Raw genomic sequence first — 23,762 nt, 5'->3', positions numbered from 1 at the left:
AAATAAATTTACAAAAATTTTAAACACAACAAAGCTTAAACAAATTCATATTCAATTAGTCTATTGAAATAATCCAAAATTATTACCACCCTACAAGCATTAAAATTACTGTCAACCTGTGTAATCGACAATTATCATTGAAGTCAATTTAATAAATTGTGAACAAACAGATGGTACTTAAATGAACCAGTTAATCTGACTAATTGGATTGCTAGAATATATATCAGGAAAAAAAAAAAATTAGTGAAAATTCCGAATAATTTACTTTCCGAGAGTAATGCAATCGATTTTTAATTTATTGAGAAAGGTCATTGAGAGAGGTCAACATGAGATAAAAATATAAGTGTGGGTACTGGAGTGAAGAGTATTTTCGTATTCACTATGACAAGTAGTAATTAACGTCAGTGCCAGGCCACAATCTCTGACATGTTGCATGAGGTTTGACTTCATTTGTACTAGTGCTATCTATCTCCTTGAAAATGATTAGGAGTTATTCACATATAGATGTCAAACAATTGACAATTTTTCAAAGATGCTTTCAAATAAATGGAATTTTATCTTAAAAGCGAAATTCTCACTTACAACATAGGTCTACGATAAATATAGATTAGTTTAATTATTCCAAAAGGGTCAGGGTTTGATGGTAAAGAGAGGTCATAATGGACTGGACTTCTTTGCTTCAATTAGTCTAAGAGAATCACAGTGAGTTCATTAATAAAGGATTAATTAATTGCAATAAACATCTTGCTGTTGTTTCCATTGAGGGTCTGGAGAAAAGGAAAATTCAAGAGTATGATAAAGTAAATAGAAGTCACGGTGAGCGTCTTAAAAGGAGTCAGCCTGACTCTATTAGGAAGTCGCCATATTGAATGCAGGGACTCCCTACTAGAGTCAATTTGACCCCAGTTAAGTTTAGTCTTCTTTCCATCTTTTTCTTCTCTTTTGTTTCATGATTATTCTTCTTTTTGTCGCTTCCATCTTCTTCCCATTTAGTTAATACATTTTTACAATCTAATTTCACAATCTTTTATATATATATATATATATTTATATAGATAGATAGGCTTATAATGTAATTAGGACAAGCGTGAAAGACTAGGCGGCCTCTTTCATCTAAACCAAATTATTAATTATATGCAATCTATGCTAAAATGAATTTATCTTATTATTTTTTGATGACACCATTAAGTAGATTGTATCACTTTAAATCATTTTCTTTTGGTTAAAGATATTTTTGGAAAAGCTTTAATATAATACAGAGAACGCCAATGTCTTTTTTCTTAGGGTTTATGGTTTTAAGCTTCCTAAAGGAAATATTTCCAGCAGATGAAGATCTTATTTATCATTATTACCGTGATAAATGAATACTTCATGGCTTTTTTATTGCTATGGTATTAAAAGGAAGTTACAGAATTATCATTTATTATCGGTGGAAATTGAATTGAAGTAAAAGGAAATTTTTCCTTCAGATTTTTTTCTTTTTACATTGATGAAAAATATTCTTTTTTTTTCTCTCTCTTTCTACCTTTGTGGCACATTAAATATTTAATAATTAGCTTTTATATTTCTTTTTATGATATTTTTACAGAAAATAATATCTCAAAATGGTTACAATTAACTTAAATGAATTCGTAATGAAACTAAAAAAAAATAAGTGAAGCTTTGTTTGGACATCGCACATTTTTTAATATTAATTCTTTCCAAGGTATTTTATCATATTTTTAATAAATTCTTTGACGGCATACCATTAAAAATAAGCTCCAAAAGTATTTTATTAAAAAAAAAATTCAAAAAAATTAACAATTGAGGTGCTTTTGGTATACATTTAGAAGCTTTTATTCTACAGAGCCTACAGTCCTGCGAGACTTGATACATCACAGAATTAATTCTGTTAGTCCAACTATTGAAAATTCTTTTGAAGTCACATTCATTAGAAAAAAATGTTTCGAATATGTTGTCGATTGTTTGAAAAAAATAAAATATCAACTAAAAGGAGACATGTCAGTAGGAAGTACAAACACGATGCTGTCACTGGATAATTTCGTTGAAAGTTTCTTTTCAATGAACGCCGCACTGCGGACATCTGCATCCCCTCTTTCACTTTCCACATTCAGTAATCTCATATACAAATGTATGGAAACTTTTGTTGGCATTTATTTGTAACTATTAACGGTTTTAACTTTAAAAAATAGGGTCCCATTATTTCATTGTGTTTTACAAACAAATAAACAAATCCAACAAATAACTTGCACTGATGCAATTGAACACAATAAAAAAAAAGAAAAAAAAATACTATTGATTTTCAATGAGTATACTTGTCACCGCAGCCTTTACATTACAGGGTTGTTCGACAGGTGACCCCGAAAGAGAGTTTAATTAAATCGATCGACGTGGTGAGAATATAAATATTTTATTTCTGCCGAATCAGTTCAAATGGTGCAATTTTTGCTCAATCTAATTGGGATTTTTAATCGAAAATAATTATATTGTGTGTCAGAATGATTTTAATTAATTATAGTTAACAAAATAATAATTAAAGAATGCAAAGAATAAATTATTTCCTGAATTAAAATATTCAATAATTGGTATATTTAATTAATTTATAACAATTTTACATTTCTATCAATTCTTGGAGATAGAATGATTTTTATTTTACCGGAAATTAATGTTTTTTGGTCAAGTTATCATGGATTTTGTAACATAATGGATGAAAAAGAAAGGAAAAAAGTCACTTTTAAATTTAAAAGTCAAGTGAAAAAAACGTTACTGGACTGCTGAATAGAAGTGAAAAAAATGTTAAGAATACAAAACAGTATTGGTTTCTTTTTTCATATAAATATATTAGCACTTATAGACTTTTTAATACGGCTTTACAAAAGATGTCAAAGAAACTCTGATGCGGATTTACTTAAACGCTAACATAAAACCGTCAAAGGGATTCCTGGGGATATTAATGGTCAAAGCTATAGCAATATTGTTTTCTCACTCTTTTGATGTTTTTCTTCTCTTTTAATTTTCATTGCCACACTAATTAGAAGGAGTTTTACGTGAAAAGTAAGTGACATAAGACAAGAAAAAGCATGCCATTAAACATAACTTAAAAAACAGATAAAAAAAAAACTCAAATTTTTTTTTTATCAGAAACAGAAAAATTTTTATGTTCTGACCTTATCTCTGATTTCTTGACGCATTTTTTCCCTTTCCTCTTCCATTTTGCGGTGTTTTTCCTTACGTCTTTCTTCAGCCTCTCGGATGGCTTCTTGTCTTTCCCTCTCGGCCTCTTCTTCCTTTTCCTTATCGTCATCGTCACCCCCTTCACCCCCGACCGCCCCTGAAAAAGAACATTACCATAGAAATTTAGCAATGTCAATAAAAAATATTGTCACAAAAAGTTTGTAAGAGAATATTTTTAAAAAAAACTTCTCTAACACGAATATTTAAAATTAATGGGGTGATTAATTCTCTTCAAAGGGAAGTTAATACAAAAAAAGGGGGATTTTTAGGAATAAAAAAGGATTTACTTGAGGAATTAGTCGCCATTTTGTTAATTACTATTTCATAAGCTTTAAAATCGTCTATACTGTTCGTCTTAGAATGAATAATTATGACTATTTACTAATGAATACGTGATTTTATTTAAACAGATTATTAATAAATTACCTTACAACTTAATTATGAAAATTTTTAATTAATCACTGATTCTTATGATTTCTTGCGAAGTTCTTATAGAATTAGAATCAGAAAGACTTCTGCTGTATTTTTAATTAATGTAACTATTCTCTTTTATGCAACTTAATAAACTAAATTCATTCTTACTTTTCTTGATTTTAATAGAGATTAATATCAAAAATACAAATCCTCCAGCAAGACATTTATTCAAAAGATAAATTCTCAAGAACAATAACTTGAACAGTTTATTTAATTTATGTACTTAAGGAACTTAGTTTCTTTTAATGTAAAAAATATTACTTGTAATTAATTAATGTTAAGTTAATATTAGTAAGTGAATAATATTTTATGTTGTTTATCACTGAAGAAATAACAAAACTTGATGTGTTTTATTAAAAAATTTATTTTCAAATAATGTCAAGTAACTTTTCTTGACACAAAGAATTTGTTGATTGACTTATACTACTTGAAGTACTGTTGAGATATAAATTAACATCAAACATCTTATTTTATTAAAACCAATTCATACTCTTAGATTTGATTTGCTTGATAATAGAGAGGGAAATCAAATAAGCCAAACTTATTGTTAACTACAACTGTCATAATATCTCAGATAGTGAGAAAGTTTGTTTAACTCTATTAACACTTTATGATACGCACTTAGTAAAGTACACGTGATAAAATTGTATGTAGTTTTGAAGAATGAAAAAGTTGGTTGAATTGAATGAATTTTATTCAAGATATTATATCGATTTAAGTTCACAACAGCTGTAAATTCAGATAAAACTAAGTATTTTTAAGAATGTTTTGACAGTATTAAATAAACTTTAGAAGAAAAAAAAAAACAAATCTTCAGTCTATTATTTGTTTAAACAAAATAAAATTTTTTCTTTCGCAATGACAACCTTGCTTCTCGACCTCGTTTGTTCAATGACTTTTAAGTAAGTTTGCAAATCCCAACGGCTTTGCCCTTGGAAGGTTTATCATTAGCAACTAGATCAATTCTTGGAGAAGGGGGAGACACATCAGTACAAGTGTCGCGAAAATAAAAAATAACCTTCTACTAGAATATATAGTGATACTTGTTTTCAATTTTATTGTTGTTATTAGTGAAAATAATAGAATTTGAAAAAATTATTTATTCAAAAGAATAATAAAAAATTAATCCTTTTTATTTAATTAACTTGAAAAATATAAATTAAATCAGTGAAAAAAAAATAAAGTATATTTTTTGAGTAAAGCTCATTTACAGTTGATTTGTAATAAAAAAAAACTACTCTACGTTGGGAATATATGTATTTTTTTTTATTAAATTTCATCAAACTCCGGATCAACTATTGAATGAAATCGGCTTCCGTTGAAATCTATATTTCTTTCTAGCTCATTGCTGATACCGTATTATTAAAAAATTCCTGTTGGTATTATTATTTGTTCTATGTATCAATTTATTATTTTCAGTTGCCATAAGATCGAAAAACAAATGTTTGTCAAGGGGCAAGGTAGTCTATTGATGAAGTATAGTAGATATGTTGGTTGTTGTTATTGATCAAAGTAAAACCTCTGATATTCCTCGAGGAGACATTGAAAAAAAAAAAATAAAGAAAAACAGAGAGAAAAAAATGGGACAATAGTTTTATCGACAATGCGGTCTGTACACATTGAAATATATCCGTTGACAAATGATTTCCACGAGCCATGATATTTTTCTTTCATTGTAAAAAGGCAGGCAGAAGGAACAATAGATGGAAGATAAGTAAGAGAGTAAGGTGCAACTACCATCACAGTGAAAGTTATTTGGACAATTTTTTGGATCTTCAATTTATCAATTAAAAGAATGAATGGTGCAATTTAAAATCCATTTTTCTCATGACAGTAATCTTTCACAGCTTTCTATAGTTCATTTTTAAAATAAAAGAAAGTTATTTTTATCTTAAAATACTAAAAATTCTCGACAATGAGATGTAATTAGATCACCTTGAAAATGATCTATTTCTTAAAAAATATTTTAACCTTCTTTCAGATCAATATTACTTTTAGACAATGCCACCACCTCTGGTGATAATCTTGACTATCAAGGTTTCAAAGAGTTACGAAAAAATGTGCTAAAATCATTTTAGTAGGAAATAATCAAGTTTTAAAGCTTTGAATCTCTTTGGACAGAAGAGAAATTTATGTTCTCCAAAAGACCTCTCGTTGAATTTTTTTAGTCAACACTAGCATGATTAAAAAAACACTCTCAAAGGATTAGAATGAGAATTATAAAGGCAAGTATATACTTGAAAGAATTAGTGATAATAGTTTCTCAAATAAATCTGTTTTTGGGTTAAAAAGATTCTGGAGTTGATTTAAGCTAAATAATAGGGAAAAAATGCCAGAGAAAATGGACATTTCTGGATATAAAAATAATTATAGAAACTCAAGGACAGTAGAGTAATATAAAATACACTGAGATCTTGATAATCTTCATTACCATACAAAAAAATCATCCCCGAAAATTGTTCATTATTTTTTCAGCTTAATTAATTAGTAGAGAAAAGGCTTTGAAGTTAAATAAAAAAAAAAAATAATAAACTACAGATTAAAATAGCGAAAACAATTTAGCACTAATTCGCCTATTATTAATAAAAATTCAAGCTATTAACTTTAGAGTTCGTAACCCAGTTATTTTTTCAAATCTCGAGCACATGTTGTCGAAATATTAAAAACTATGCTGCACGGAGGTCTTGAGGAATATTAATACTAAAAATTTCGAAGTATCATGTTGGTCATAAATTGTAGAATATTATTAAAAAAAAAATGGATCATTTAGGTCTTAGTAATTCAATAAACTTTTTAACATCCCCTAGGATTTATTAATAATGCTAAGACCATTGAAAGAAGTCAAGGAATTTTTTGGAATAAAAAGCAAAAAAACAATAGCTCAAAGATATTTTAGATTGATAATATCAGATATTAATGAAGAAAAGAAGCGCAGTAGAGAAAATAGAATAATAGCTAGACAAGAAAAAGTTAATAGGCTTTTGGTATGTAGGTCAAGTAACTCGTGACAAGACGAATATAGAAGCAAAAAGGTATGTATGTATTATATCTGTGTATGTATGAAGAAGAGGATACGATCGTTATCCAAGCAAAACGTCGATTTCAAAGAAGTAAATCTATTTCAAAGCCAATTCACTGTCTGAATGAAATATTTAAATAAATAAATACGAGACATCATTTCGAAATGGATAAAAATCGAGTGAAAATTTATCGCATGATGTTAAAAATAAATGTAATAACTTTTCCTTGTCTACTTTCGTTACATAAAATGTAAATATAGGTAATAATAAATTGTATGGCTTCTTTTATTAGACTCGTAAGAAATAAAAATATTGTTCTATTGATTCAGTGTTCGATAAAAGATATTGTTTACTTTAAAAGATTATAACTAATTTTATTATTAGCAAAAAATATTTCATTCGTTGAAATAATATTATAATTAAGAAATAAAAAATAAATTTTTTTTAATAATAAATTAATAAATAATTATTTAATACTTGAGATTGAATATCTTTAGGATTTAAATACTTTTTGGAAATATTTTGAAGCCAAGCGATTAATGAAAGAGGAAATTTGGTACCACCCTTAAAACACTACAACAATTCGGAAACAAATGGCAACAAAACTTCTCATGAGAAGAGTTTTGAGTTCATGAAAAGTATAGTCTTTGAAATGTATTCATTGTTTTAACCTTGCAATTACATGTTAATTCGATTCTATAGAGCTTGAATAGGAAATTCCCCCCAGTTGTATTCACGATAAAATAAAGTACAAATGAATTCGGGAGAAAGAATGAAATCCCATGAATGAAGGATATGCACTTTTGGAATTAAATGAATGAAAATAAAAATGATACGAATGGCTTAAAAGGATCGTTTGAAGTCAAATGCATTAGAAATAAGGTCACTTGCAAATTTTTTCTATCAAACCGACATCTTCTCATTTTCTCAATCATTCCTATTCGTTTAGTAATCTCCAGAGAATTTAATAAACATTCCGACACTGCTGTGGAATGAGGTTTCTCAATAGAATAATACCAACTAAATGCTTGAAAATTATTTTTTATTCTCCACTATTTTCCAAAGTGACACCTTTATTTAAATGAAATAAAAAGAGTTCTATCTAACCGCTGACAATCATTAATGATTGCAATACAATTGAATCACAAGAATTGAAATAAATTGTTTAGCAGAAAGTGATAAGAAATTATTTAAATTTAAATGATTAATAGAAATGGAAAAAAAATAGAATCTCAAGAAAAATGTGATTAAAGTCTGGTGAATGAAAAGAAAATTGAGTTATAAAAAATAGTTCATTGAAATGACTTGGATTCTTTTACCAGTAAACAAAGAACAGAGACAATGCCAGAGACATAGACAATATTCTCAGGCGTGAAATTATTCGAATTAGTGATTGAAGACCATTCAATTGTTCATTCGATGGAAATTTTTCTTCTCTCCGATATCTCGGCCTCATTCTTATACAGTTTAAATGCAGATTGAATTTACTTCGCTACCGATTCGACATCAGGTGCTCTATTCACATCTCTGTATGTCCGTGTCTATTTGTTTCGCGATAAGGATAAACTAGTTTGTTCAAACTTTTATATTTCATTTCACTAAAAGCTTGATCAAGTGATCGATTTTTTGTTTCGGTAAATAAAAAAATTCCGGGGAATTATAGGATATTTTTCCTAAAAGTTGAGGGAATAATTGAAGAATCAAAAACGATTGATCTTATCGTTCATCGTTAAATGGCGTCGCTGCCAATCATAGGATCGATCGCTGCAGAGGAGCTACATGGTAATACCAAATGACGCGGTGTGGTGGACTTGCGCGGATGCCGTCGTCAAAAGGCTTCTTGGGTTTGTGAAGTTAAATATAATGAAATAATCGTGCCCCTTCAAGCACATTTATCGGATCTCATTCACAGATTATTGTTGGTATTTTTTTTCTATTTCCAAGGTTTTGTCGTGCGAGTTGATTAATAAATTTCTCATGCAAGAGCTAGAGTAGCTTAGGGTGGTAACATCAACAGCAAAAATTGTTTCTCGTATGGTGCTGAAGAGATTTATGCTTCGGGAACATGAATCACTTCTTAAGAAGTTTTAAAATTTTACAAAATGGCGGCACGCCTTAGGCCTATATTTGAATTATTTATTTAAATTATTAAGAAATGTTTAAAAAAAAAAATTCTATTATTTTATTTTTTATTAAAAACATTTTTTATTTTCATTTAAAGTAAGTTTTGGTGTGAAAGAATATTATTATTTGATAATAAATATTTTTTAAAAAAGAAAAACACCAAAATTCACTAAAAGTTTTTAGGAAGTAGTATTATCCGATTTTAGACCGACACTTCAGTAATAAGGTGAAAATGATAAAATAAGTACTTTCAAAACAAAGAGTTATATTTAAATAGTTTGAATGATGAGATAAAAGATAGTTTGAAAAAGTTTTAAAATATTTTATTAATGAAAATTTGGAATTGAAACCAAACTTTTGTACCACGTTTTTAGAGTCATGATCATAAGCTTTTTAGTAAACCATATTAATTTAATCACAAACTTGTAAAATATATTTTCGCACAATAAGTACAAAATAGTACACTTGAAACACCACTCAATTTATGTATTGTAATATTTTCCCGAAACAAGCTGAATATCCGATCCATTAATTATCATAGCTGTTATTATTGTTGAGACGGAAATATATCCGGCTTAACATTAATTGCGAGCCGTATTATTACTGAAAATAAACCAAAATACTTAACTGATTGTCTCACCAATAATTGACAAGTTTAGACATTATTCTTATTTTTAAATAACCATTTCCAATTCATTCTATAAAATTTTTAATTCAAATCTAAAATGAAGAAAATTTTTTTTCCTAAGCAATCTTTTTTCTTTGCACAGATATTGCAAAAAAAATTTTAAGTAGCAAATATAAGTTATATTATAAAATTGAAAGGGGAAAAAAATGCAAATGGGTCACGTGAAAGATGCGAAAAAATGTTTAATGATGACAAATATGTAAGAAAAAAAAGAAGAATGATATAGCGCTTAGTTAAAGTTTAAATTGAAATATAACGAATGTAAAGCTGTATGCGGTTAAGGGACATACCCAGTATGTCCATGGCGTTCTCGTGCTTGCGGTCGTATTGGTGCCGACAGTAGTACTGGCGTAATATCAGTCAGACTCAACAACGGCAAGTAACGGAACTATCGCGCCGACCGTTTTGCGACTCTCCCTCTTCTGGTCTTGCCGTATACTGCTGTTTCGCATTGGGCGTGTTCTCTTCGTATACACGCATCCATAGGGTTGGAAAAGAAAGAAAGAGAAAGAGAGAGAGAGAGAGAGGGAAAAGAAAGGGAAGAGATTGGGAGTGACGATTAAAGTACAAATAATCAACTTATTAATTGCAATATTGGGCAAAAAAAAATTGCTTTTTGTTCATTTTAAAATTAGTTCATTCTAAATCATTGCTAGTTGAAAATATTCATTAGACTTATTTTAAAATATTAATCATGAGATTTAGCTTTTTTAAGCTTCGCATAAATTTTAAATAATTTGTGCAATTTTTAATTCTCCTTTGTTTATTTATTTAATGATGTAGGAATAATAGTTTGGCTGATTATTTGCGGATTATGAATGAAAAGTGAACATTCAAAGTTTTTAAGAATGGAGAAGAATTAATTTTAATTAACAAGATGTCAAAATAGGACCTTGGAAAATTAGAGCATGACCTCTAATTGTCTTTCGTCTTTGTAGAGAGCTTTATGATTTGTGCTTTTAACTAGTTAAGTTGTACTTTTTGTGGATAAAAGTTTAAGGTTTTTTTTTTTATTTGTTTTAAATTAATTATTATAAAATGTCGAGAATTTGGTAAAACTCTTTGTTGCTTGCAGAAAATTATTTGCCCAAAGCTACATGTCGGATCATATATAGATATTTCTACTTTTGAAAGTTTTGATAAATTTTAAAAAATCGGTCGAGTATGTTCAGTTGATTTTGACAGATTGGAATGATTTTAATTGTTTTCAACATATGGACTTGAGTCCATAATTCAGCAAAAATAATTGTTGTTAATTTATTTTAAAAAAATAAATAAATAAATCATAGATGGTTTATCTAATTTTATACAGATACTATTTAATTTTAAAAAGGAAGTCATTTTATTAATAAAAATATTCAGAGAGAGAGAGAGAGAGAGAGAGAAAAAAGGGGATACATGTATCAAAATATAATTTTTGTATGAATATGTGCTGTCAAAAAAAGTCCTTTTTTTTCTTATCTGACATACATTTGCACATTTGATAAAATATAGGTAATTATATTTTTTTAAACTTTAAAACCAAAAGGAAGTAAATCTAAATTATTTTCTCTTTAGAATAAACATTTTTTATAACAAAAACAAATTTTTTGTAATAAAGGAAAGAAAAAAATTAGTTTTTAAATTATTATTTACGATATACAAATGGTAGTCCATTTTAAATGCTATGAGTTATTTCTTGCTTTCTTTTGATAATCGTGTAATTTTCTTTTATTGAGCCATATTCATTATCAACATGTGGAAATGCTAGAGTACTTATTACTCTAGAGCAAATTATTGTAGAAGCTTTCTTATGTACTCTCAAAGATTGTCGAAATACGATCTCACAATTTTAGACTCTTTGCTTTTGTGAAAAAAAAAAAAAATCAATATTGCAACAATTTATCACCCCCCCCCTTTTTTAATACGATACATTTCCAATCTAGATAAATCAACGTACACCAAAAAGATCAATGAGTTTAATTCTTTGGTGAATTTATAAAAATAAATTTTTTACTTGCAAACAAATCATTCAAATTCCACCAAACATATCAAACAAATTTATCAATGACTATCAATTGTTTGACAATAAAAAAAAAAACAACAATAACATGAATCAAATTGTTATTAAACAATTGTCGCAATTTACATAGAATATTATTTGTTGTTTCAACAAAAAATATCTCCATCAATGTATTTAAAATTTTAATAACAATGATATTTAAAGTTTTTTTAAAAAAATATTCTAAAATAAAACTCGTTGCTATACAATTCGATATCGACTGGTTTATTCAAGGGCGTGAGACTCCACCTTAAACCAACCGAAACATTTTATAGTCAAAGAACGTTTTTATTATTTCGCAAAGTTTAAAATACCATCACTGCAGTGGTGTTTGAAAGAAATATTCAAATTTTATATAAAAATACTTTTGGTAAGTATAAGGTGATTTTATTTCGCCATGAAATTAATCCATTTAAGTTTTATACATCTAATAAAAGTAGAGATCTGAGAAAAAATCAGTGATACAAGAGTTTCATCGTGTTCTGAGATTACTCGGGTCGTTCGTTCACGTCTTCTTCATGGCTGTATATAGAACAGTCGCTGCATTATTCAACATTCGCTTATATTTATCAAACTCAGGTAGTCTCGCTATTTCTTATCCTTATTCTTGAACTTGCTGTTATGTTTCCTTATCACAACGTGTATAATCTAGCAATATACTTGGCTTAGTCTGGCTATTTTTTCAACGATTCTTGTCTTTAAATACACCATCGATACAGTCATGCCACAAATTATTCGATTAACTTTGAACAACTGCAACTTATTGAATCAATCGTCGTTCAAACTTTTTATGTTTGCTATCGCCCAAGGGATGATTTTTAAAGCGACGTGACTGTCTTTCTGATCTGCAGCATAATCTCAAACAAAGGATTCGCCAAGGAAAAATTGTGTACTTACTTAAATTGCTTTTAAGAACATATTTTATAATAAAAGACATTTTTTTCTCAATATCGCTCAACATTCTCTCAAATTTAACTTATTGCAATTTATTTCACATTCGCTTCTCACATATAAAACATTTCAGTGGGTTGACACTCTACCATATGACAATGAAAATTTGATAAAACTTTAAGAGACTATTTATAATAATTAATATTAATTAATAATTATAAATAGTCTCTTTTATTAAATTATAAATTATAAATAATAAAAATAATTAATAATAAAAATTATAATAATGATTTTAATGAAATTAATTTTTTCCAATCTCTTAGAAAACTATGTTTTCCAAAAAATACGTATATTTAATTTTCGTGATACCCAGCTTGATCTGATACTTGTAAGGGAGTTAATTCAGGCCCAGAAGAGACCATAAAACCAGGACCATGCAATAATTATTTATGCAATGGATAGAGCTGAGGTAGTAATGAAGAAGTAATAGGGTAGAGTGTAGCTCAAGACCAAGACTATTGAGTAATTATTCATGTAATATAATGGGTAGTTTGATGGTAGTAATAAGGTAGTTGGAAGGTAGTTCTGAATTGTTATTAAATCTTTCACTAACATTAAGGCATACGGTAGGACAATATGATAAGGCCCATATGTGGCCCTAATTCATTGCTACTCGAGCTAGAATGTTTTATTCTTGATCCAACATTAGAACTTTAATTGCCAATATCTTAAAAAGTATTTTTCTAATGAATTGTTTAACATTACACTGATTTATGTAAGTAGAATAAATATGCACCAAGCTAATGTGCTTTTGTTAATTTATTAACAACAACTAAAATCAATTTGATTTACAAAAAATTAAAAATGAATTTGGCTTCCAATTGAATTATTTAGTTAACTACCTTTATACTTTAATTAAAATATTAACATGAACATACTTGTTACATTCTGTCAATAACAATATTAATGACACTATAGAGGTTATTATTCCAAAATTATCGTTACTATGGATTAATTTTCAATCTACATAAACGATAATCTACATAATACAGAATCTGCTTCAGCTTGAGCGTAATTTTTGAATATTTTGATTAAATTTAATCTCAATTAGATTGATTTTGCTTCATGAAACTAGTTAATTACAAAGCTAAACTTACATTTATTCATGGTCTGACAAGTGAAAAGAGCCACATGAAAAAAATTCAGAACAAGGGTGTATGATGATTTAAAACTTAAGCTTCTTTTTTGAAGTGAAATAATTCCATCATCGGATTTATTTTAAGCTTGTTTAATTTTTTCATGTTTTGAATATTTTATATTATAAATGTATAGAAAAAAAAGCTGTGATTTTAGCACGAGTTGTATTGAAATACTATAAATTACTAGAATTTTCTAACAAAAGTTTCATTTTAAAATCCTAATAATTTAATTAATAAAAAAGCTTACTTGAAATGAATGTAATGATTAAAAGCTCTACTATTTTGTGAACAAACTTTTATTTATATTTTGAAAATAATGTCAACGATTGTTTTCCAATATAGATACTAAGGATTAAAGTGAATAGCGAGAGTTAAATACGTTATTAATTGTATCGATTATTTGCTTTATTAGATACTTTCCAATGGCACTGTAAAGTTGATTTTAGCGATTAAAGTGCACTCGGAAAGAATTACCGTCAACACTTCTCTTTCGTATAAAAGTCGTGTCTCGTGAGTTCTCTGAGGTGAAAAATTGGAAATCGCAGAATGCTTTTAAAGGTCAAGTACTACAGGGTTCCAATTGACTGAGTGGCTTCGTTGATCGTCCTCTTTAGGAAGTGAACGTTAACTTTTACTTTATCTACTTTTCTCCGGCAACTTCTCCTTCTTATATTATTTACTTTGAAGTTGTATATTCAATTTTGATATAATCAATTCATTAATAGCTTACTCATTAACAATGTCTGAAAATCCCGACAAAGTTATTTTTTAAAGATAGATTCAGTGAGAAGAGAAATTGAGTTCACTTGAGACATGCATAGGTACTTGAATTATTGCCATTTTAAGCACGAAAGCATTGAAAAATACTGCTCACGAAATTATCGATTCTCATTGTTCAAGTGGTTTCCAGAAAGAAATTCATTATATTTTATGAATATTTCGTAAGCTATGTTTTTTCAGAAATTTATTTTGTATGTTTTATTAGTAATATTGAGTAATTTATTTTTTTGGAGTGTAATTAAATGTTTATCTGTCATTTATGAATAATATATTCAGGAACATTTATTAGATTAAATAAATATTTGATCATCAATTTGTATTATTTAATTAAATACATGGAAACAAGCATTAATCTTTGAATAATCCTTTACACAAAAATGCTATTGGTTTACACATATTTTCCTTGATGCTAAATAAGTCAAAAATTGATGAAATATGTAATTATTAAAAGGTCAAATTTAATCTCAATATTAAAATATTATGTTTATATCTTAATTTGAATTAAATATTCTTTTGTTTAATTTTTCTAAATTACTAATTACATCCAAAACAATGACTTCCCATTGTTTATTATAGTCATTGATATAATTTCTTAATATGGTATTTTGAAACAATACATGCACTAGACTACAACAATGCATCTAGTGCATGAGAAATGAAATGAAGATTAAAGCCTGCTATGATTTGATAACAAAAAAAAAACCGATTGAGATTATTTTAATCACTAAAAAATAAATTTCACAAAAAAAAGGAAGCTTATTGTCGTTATTTTTATTCTTTTGATTTGTTCATAAGTCGTAAGAAATCAAGTAGAAATTGAATCCAAGGAATAAAAAAGTCTTATAAATAGAAAGCTAAAATAATGATCACAAAGTAAAAATTTTAATTTAAAATATTTTTGATTGCATACAAAAAATAATTTGTAATTTTTCCTTTGTGTTCTTGATCATTTCTACTTTCTATTTATGAAATTTATTACATTTTTATTCTCGTTTAAAATTGAATAAAAACTTTGTGAAAAACTGTATTAATTTATTTTCTTTAAATATAATATAAAAAGGTCTTTAAAATTTTGCTACAAATAAAGAAATAAGTTTTGAAAAAAAGAATAAAACATATACTAATGAAAAATGAGTGAAACATAATAGATAAAAATACTTTTTTATATAATGTAGCTAATTAAAAATCGATATGACTTTATTTAATATTTATATTATGTTTAATGAATTCAGTCACTATTCTAATATCACAATATGGACGTTGAATACACAACGGAGTATTTCACTGAATAATTTATTGGAGTATTAAAAAAAAATACTGGTCACGAGTTGGTTGTAAAAATGTTACCAGAGCAAATTATGTACTAGTTTTTTCTTTAATTAAACTTACTCAAATGATACTTATTTATTATTGACATTTTTAACTTACTTATCTTTTAAATTAATCGCTATAAAAATAAAGAAATCATTAAAGAAATGATAAGATGTAATTTTATTTTTTTTTATTCTACATAACTGTTTATATTGCTAATAAAAATTGACTTATATCTCCGTAAATTGTTCAATTATCAATCAAATTGATCTATCCAGATAATGTTGAAAGATACTTAGATTTTGGAGATAGAACCTTTAAAGGTAAGGTGTCTTATTAAGTTACTTTTTAATTATAATTAATTACTTATATGCCTTACTGAGCTTTATAAAATAATTCCAGTAATTTTAATAATCCTTTAGTTAATATTTAAATAATTTTTTTGTTTACTATATGCATAATAATACACCATTTACTTCGAAAAAGTGTTTAGTATCGAAAAACTTAAACACGGAGCTATTGATCCCATTATTTTTTATTCATTACAAATATATTTAATCCAGTTATATTCAGGGATCAACAATACATAGACATATATAGATTTTATAATGATAATTATTATTATTATATGGGCCCTATTACTACTTCACTAATTCATAAGTTCCATGTCAAATGGTTCATACACTGTAAATCCAGACTGCATTCTTGTTACACTTTTAAACATGTTAAATATCACGTCATTCATTTGATTAACATTTTAGTCACTTTTTACACACTTAGAAACGCATTAAAAGTGACTACAATGTTAATCAAATGGATGACGTCATATTTAACACGTTTAAATGTGTAACAAGAATGCAGTTTGGATTTACAGTGTATTTAAGACTCCAAATCAGAGAGTTTGATAATTTGATGATGATAATTTCATAATTCCAATGTTATAAATCAAATAATCGTCATCATTGATAACCAGAAGCCCTCCTTTGAGATGGGTAGTCAGGATTTTCTTTCAGATAAAATCCTATAGAAGTTGGATGGTCAGGGTTTTATGATAAATGTAGCCCCTAGGAGACGGACGTTTGCTAATGTGTGGGTTATATATCCTCCAAGAGTATAGACATTTAGGCTCAATATTAATAACGTTGGACACATAAATTGTTTTAATAATGTAATACAGAAAAAGACGACATTGATTTTAAAAAATGTTCTCTAAAAAAAAAAGTAATTTATCAGATAAGAATCAGAAAATAAAAAAATGTCTGATGTCTTTAATGGTTAGTTAGTGATGTGCAAAATGGAATGGATGTTTTTAATAAATTCTCAAATGCGATATATATAACTTTCAGTTCAGTCAACTTTCTATACTGCGTATCGTGTTTCCACAGGGTTGAACGAAAGCTCTGCCTTAATGCGACTGTAACAAAAGTCAACTCTGCAATACAGGGTGTATATACACATAAGTAGGTCGAGTCAGAATAAATGTAGCGATACGTAATTGTGTGGCTGTTAAACTCCGATAAAATTATACGCTCCACCGATATATAAAACAAATAAAAAAAACTTGTACAAAAACTAACAAAAAAATATTGGAAAAAATATTTTGCTGTTACTCACAGATACTTTATAGAAGTTCAATTATAAGATTCCTCGAGGTTATAGATTACCAGTAATAATAAATACACAGACAACTTTCAAGAGTACAACGATGAATAACAGATAAACCAGGCCAGAATAAATACCATTATTTACCATAATAAATACATCAAAATATTCAAGTGTAAATACATAAAATAAAATGGAATCTTAACTTTTATTTTGTCTGCCAATTGAATAAAAATTCCACCATCACTGACTCTTATGATTCTTTTGTATCAAATGATATTCATCAATCCAACCTACCACAATTATTGACCAACGTCTCCCATCAGGAGAAAAATAATAACTCTGGAAACTAAAGTATTATAAATACTCTATAAAAATGGAATATTAAACATACAGTCATTTAAGAACAAAAGCATCCCTACAGTATTTAAGAGGTCCATTAAACCTAATGCCCACTCAAAGTAGGAATAAAAATAGAAAAATCGTAGTATAAAAGTGACAATAAATAAAGAATAGAATGATGATAAGGGGAGTATAGTTTCCCTCTAAATAAAAAACAGTTAAAATAATCAGCACGTGAGGGACAGAAATAAAGATAGATTGTAGTTGTTATCGCCGGCTTGCTCTATAAATCCCTTTTGGGCGTAAATCCCTTGGAGATAAGAAGATACGCGGTAGTATCCAGTGAAAAAGCACAAGTAGAAGAAGTGTGAAATCACATACAGAGACATGAACGTGAGTATATAGATGTATTTATATATATATGTATATATACGTGTATTAAAATGAATCTCATAGGATCACTAGCCGTACAATGTCGTCGTCGATAAAATCCGTACATTGTACATGATTGCACTAGACATGGATAGAAAAGTATTTCCATATCACTAAACTCTATCACCTAATATCACACATGCTTACAAAAATTACCCCTATCGTAAAGAGGATTGTATTTACACCTCACTGATATTAAATGAATTATTTTCGTGGATAACAAGGTCTCAAGTGATGCCGGTAAAAATATTTTTACTTTAATTCAATTGAAATAAAATATTTCATATCTTTTAGATTAAAGTAATTCTACTTTTAGAATATGGTTTTAATAAAAATATTTATTGTTTTAGGATATAAAATTTATTTTTATATTTATTTAGTCAGGATTTTTAAAAACTGATAAAATCTCCGTTGGAAAATGAATTTAATTTTGACAGAAAAATATTTTTATTTGTTTTGAATATTTGCAATGGGATACTTTTATTCTAGATATCAGTTACATATATTTTAAACATTTTGATACTCTCTGATAGTTAAAATGATTTTTTTTATCATTGTTGGTAGGAAAAAAGTTTAATAAAAATTAAAAAGTAATTAGTGAACGGATATTTTTAAAAAGTTACAGAGTATTTGAATTTTAAGATAAAAATATAATTTTTGATATTCATGCTTCTCACGCCATTTCGCTTGTTAGTATTTAAATATCAAAATCATAAGATTCTGTTTTATTTTGAAATATATTTTCTAGCCATTTCCCCAGTTTTACTATCACCAATAGTGGATTTCTTTTGCAGAAAAAGGTTCTCTAATGGTTCGTTCAATGAATATCAGTCCAGATAAAATTGTTCATCATCACGATCTCTGGAGAAGGGAAACGCCTTGTGGTTTGAGTAAAGAAAAATACAGTGCTCGTTATGGAGTTATGAAAATTCTTGATAGTCTTCTTAAATTGTGAAGGAAAACTGAGACGCAAAGGATACTTCTGTTCTTAATAATTTATATCTTGAGGTGACACATCATCTGTCGAAGATTACGTGACTTGACAGTAGTCCAACCACTTTTCTTCGTTATCACTCGAAAATTTATTCTCTCTAGTTAATCTTTTAAAAGGGAAAGAACAAAATTATAAAAGCATTTAATGAATAATTGTAGAAAAAAAGTGTAATGTAATGTTAATAACGGTGACCTAGTTTTTAAAAAATATACATCAAAAATGACATCTCTGTCGTTTTTTAATAATAATTATTATTATTATCAAAAAAAAATACTTTTAGTATTTCTTGTTTTGATAAAAACCAATAATGAGAGAAATAATAAAGTTGATTCTAAACTAAAAAATATCATTTAATTTCTAAAAAAATATGACACAATGATAATATTTTTTTTAATTAAACAATTGTCTATATCTAATTTGTAGATAAAATTGAACTGGAATAAAACTTCGAAATTCATATATGTTTCTAAAAAAGTATCACCAACTGGGGAAATAACTATTCGAAATTTATGTTAAAATTATTCCGGAATGTTAAAAAATTTCAGAAAGTAGTTTTAGCAGTGATGGAATTTATTAACAATCTAGAGTGAGAAGAAATAAAAAAGAAATAACTTTACTTGTTTTTTTTTAATTTTTATTTTCTTACAGCTGTTAAACTAGAACTGAGGAGGAAATACGACAGTCAGAGAGAAGAGAATTAAAATTTACTTAAATCAAGTAAATATATTATTGATTCTATATTAAGTAAATATTTATTGCAATCAAACAATTCATTTATTTAATGACGAAGTTTCAGGTAATAATGGCCCACAGATTTGCTTCAATTAAATATTACAATAGTTAATTAAAGTGATGTTTACTTTGTTGCTGCAATTGCAGTTGAGTAGATGGGTTTACTCAAAAGTACATCTTTTACATGTAATATTGACTCTCTGAATGATTTCTGAGCCAGCGACTAGCAACATTCATCATTAAATGAGACCATTTATGACTCATTTTATGAAATAAATAATGAAAGAATTTTCACAATAACTTCTTAAGTCTACTTGGATGCATCTGAGATATTATTAAGGTAACATTTTTCATAAAAAAGTTTCAATAAAAAATTTTTTAATAAAAAAAAATTCAGCTGAAAAAAATCTCTACAATTTCGACTAGAAATCCTTAAGCCATCTTGGTTTTATCCACACATATTTCAAGATCCGTTGGATTTTTTTTACTATGGCTGATCCTAAAATAAATTATGACAACTATGTTTCCCCTATTCTTGACAATTCTAACAAAGAATAGTTTTTTTATTTATTTAAACAATTATCCTACTCCACACTACTACTCTTTGTTTACTTAACTGATACACATGTAAAGCTTAAAAAAATTCTCATCTCAATTTCACGTTTACTTTCCCCAAGAAAAATCTTCAAAAATTGATTATTCGTCAAATATTTTGATAAAAAACTATTCTCAAACATCCTTGATAGCTATTCATTGATAAAAAAATTATGAAAAACTTCAAGAGCTCATCTAGAAGAAAAATATTCCATTGAAATGTATTGACAATACTTAGCTGAGAGAAATTTATAAATATTATCATCAAGAGAAATTTTATTTATCATATATAAAAATGGCTAGTTATTAGTAGGTCAAATAACTTGTCTTCTGATTTGATAAGGAATTTCTCTCTAAGTGCATGAAATTATTCTCCATGTTGGAATTTATTATCTCAAGAAGAGATGTGAAAAAACTTCCTTTGAAGCGAAACAATTATGCTTCAATTCTACCTATGAGTTTGAAAACTGAGGAATTACTCATATCAACCAACTGTTTATGATCTTCCTTTGTAGATAAATAACTCTAATATAGCTAAGTAATCCATCAAAGTTTAAAAACAAGATTAAATTAAATAAAATAATTCCACAACTATTTTTATTAAAGTCATTCCTAACAATTTACATATGGAATAAAAATCATAAACTACCAAGAAGACTATGAAAATAAAGAAAAACGTTTCTTTTTACAAAGCAGGGAGTTAGTGAAATTGAACGAGAACAAAGTAATATGCAATTTATTGACGATACAAAACTAATAAACTTTAGTTTCATGTCTGTCCCTAAAACTCATTCTACATCTGTCAACATTTTATTCTCTGGCGGAAAATCAATACGTTTAGAATTCGTTTGACTGAAAAACCTTCCTTTATTGTTTGCTGATAAGTTGTGTTAATTTTATCATAGATAAATGACTAATTTATTCATAATATCGTGTTTCTTTTATTTTTATCATTTCATTTGGACTATTTTCGTTTTATATTTTACATTTAATCGTGACAACTCCTTGAGATTCAGCGATGTAAAAACGATTAATCCAAGTATTTGATGGAATAGTAGATCTAGAACGACGATTACGATGCCTTTAACGTTGAATTTCGAGCTCCTTTTCGTGGCTAAAAGCAATAGTTAATATCTACGACAAGCTCGCACTAAAAACATCAAGTGTAATTACATAGAGTAAGAAAAAAAAACATATAATTAGTTTAGAAACGAGGATAGAATTTAAAGTGAAGGTTTTTTTTTGTAGTTTTATTCTTTAAAATACACTAAAACCGTTTTTGGATGCATTAGGTGACAGGTTTGTGATTATTTTAAAAGCATTCATTTTTTATAATTGATGTAGAATCATTTTTACTATCGTTATTGAATATAAAAGTAGAATAAAAAAAATAATGTAAAAATAATTAATAATTATTTTTTTATCTTGGAATAATAATTAGGTAAAGTTATGAATTTTAGGGATGATAATAAAAAAATATTTCTTTGCTTTAGAAATTTATTGTTGAAGTAAATTTAAAGGCGGTTTGCATATTTGGGTGAGAAACAGTAATTTTTATGAAAATCTGGAAATAAATTTTACGAAAGCTCCAGGTTTTAATAACTTGTTCTATCATTTTTCAAAGTTTTAATTTTTTTTTTTGTTATAAATAGAACGTGATCATGAAGTAAGTATCTGTCATACTACGTACATTCAGCATTTTTTATTGCCACTTAATTTTTACTTACTTGTGAATTATCACAAGACATTATGACTTTTTATTTCAATTTTCTAAAAATAGTTTTTTCAATAAAAGTGATATAAAATTTGTTTTAATTTCTCAAGTAAAGCAAAATGATAAAGTTGATAAAGTTTCCTGAATAGAAAAATAATGTTAAAGTATTCAATTTTAAAATGACAAACTTGTTTGATGATTAATGAATTTTATTGTCTATGAATATCTATGAAGTCATTATTATTCAGGCAATGTTCAGGGAGGGTTCTGCAATTGCTGGCTGGTTTGAGGGTAAATTGTAAAGTTTATTGATCAATAAAACAGCCATAAATCTAAATTTAATTATTTATTCAAAACAATTTTGTCGTTGACTAGTGTAAACACGAAGAGGCTTTTAATAAATATCGTTGCAACTAATGAAGACATTTCATAATCTAAAATTGCAAATCATCGACAACTCATAATTTCCTGGTGTTTATTGAGTTGTTTAAAGCAAGTAACAAATGGAAAATGGAGAGTAAGTGTCATGTTATAAAAAGGCAAGATTCTATCGTGTCTAAAAATAACAAGAGAAAAAACCATAGAAGAAAATTCCTTGATCTTTTTTGAAAAATTTTTTAATCTTGTCAGTTCTCTTTCTAAGTCATTTAATCTCGATAATGTCATTGGTATATGGGATGGAAGAAAGCAAAAAAGAAGAATAGAAGAAAAAGAGTAGAAGCAAGTAGAAGGAATAGAAAAGTCGTCGGAAAATACGATTGCCGCAGTGATTTTACGGTGTCAACTATCATGATTTTCAGTTCTGAGAAGAAATTACATTTGAAATGGTAATTTTTTCACTATCTCTTATGCTGAATCTCCATTTCACTTACATTGATTAAGAGTCCAAATTAACCAGTATTCAACCAATGTACCGGCGTGTAAACTCACTGTATAAATGAATAAGAAATAAGATTGAATACATTTTACATTAACAACTCAAGTTGAAAGGAAAAAATATAGTCACAAGTAGATTTATCCCAACGACTTTGAACTCTCATAACTCGTCAACTAATCATCACAGACACTTTCCTTTATACTACTGTTTCGAAATTCTACCAGTGTGATCTTTCAAATGCACACAGCTTTTACTTAACATATATATCCATCTTTTATGCACAAACTTCATTTAAATTAACTTTATTCAACCCCATAAATTCCTTTAGTAACATGACTGTAATGAAACAATGTAGAATAAGCAATAGTATCCATAAAATTGTACTTGTTAAGCTTTCAGACGTTCATTCTATGTGAATTCACTACAACCATTTACTGTTGAGTGTTATTAATATGTAAAAATATCAAATTATTTCATTCTATAAAAGGCCATTATCAATAAATAGATCATTTATTTACCTTTTAATTGGTGAATCTTTAAATGGACTAAAATTAAATACAACACTTCAACTGGATAAATGGAAACATGAATAATAAAATTTTAAATTATATATAATAAAAGTTTTCATAAATAATTAATATTTCATCCCCCTTTTTTTTTATAATATAATTATTCAAAATTAATTTCAATTTAATATTCCGAAATTCTAGGTC

General features: G+C 27.2%; 1 protein-coding gene across 2 annotated transcripts in view; it reads right to left on the bottom strand.

Annotated features, from left to right (window-relative positions):
- The window catches only part of LOC118065823 (complexin), a 40,592-nt gene that overhangs the window by 2,320 nt on the left and 14,510 nt on the right, over window positions 1-23,762 (bottom strand). Inside the window, exons 1-2 of one of the 2 annotated variants that reach the window (XM_035081344.1) lie at window positions 9,831-9,980; window positions 3,168-3,331 (exon numbers count right to left, since the gene is read on the bottom strand). In XM_035081344.1, the coding sequence (XP_034937235.1) occupies window positions 3,168-3,331; window positions 9,831-9,843 (177 nt within the window). In that variant the 5' untranslated portion in view covers window positions 9,844-9,980. Of the gene's footprint in view, window positions 1-3,167; window positions 3,332-9,830; window positions 9,981-23,762 lie in introns of those variants that run through there. The other variant, XM_035081343.1, reaches the window with a different exon arrangement.

This window comes from Chelonus insularis, unplaced genomic scaffold (genome assembly GCF_013357705.1).
Source record: "Chelonus insularis isolate UGA/USDA-ARS -01 unplaced genomic scaffold, ASM1335770v1 contig_323_pilon, whole genome shotgun sequence".
NCBI classification, from domain to species: domain Eukaryota; kingdom Metazoa; phylum Arthropoda; class Insecta; order Hymenoptera; family Braconidae; genus Chelonus; species Chelonus insularis.
Note: the sequence above shows the minus strand (reverse complement) of the source record. Positions and strands in the feature narration are given on the sequence as shown.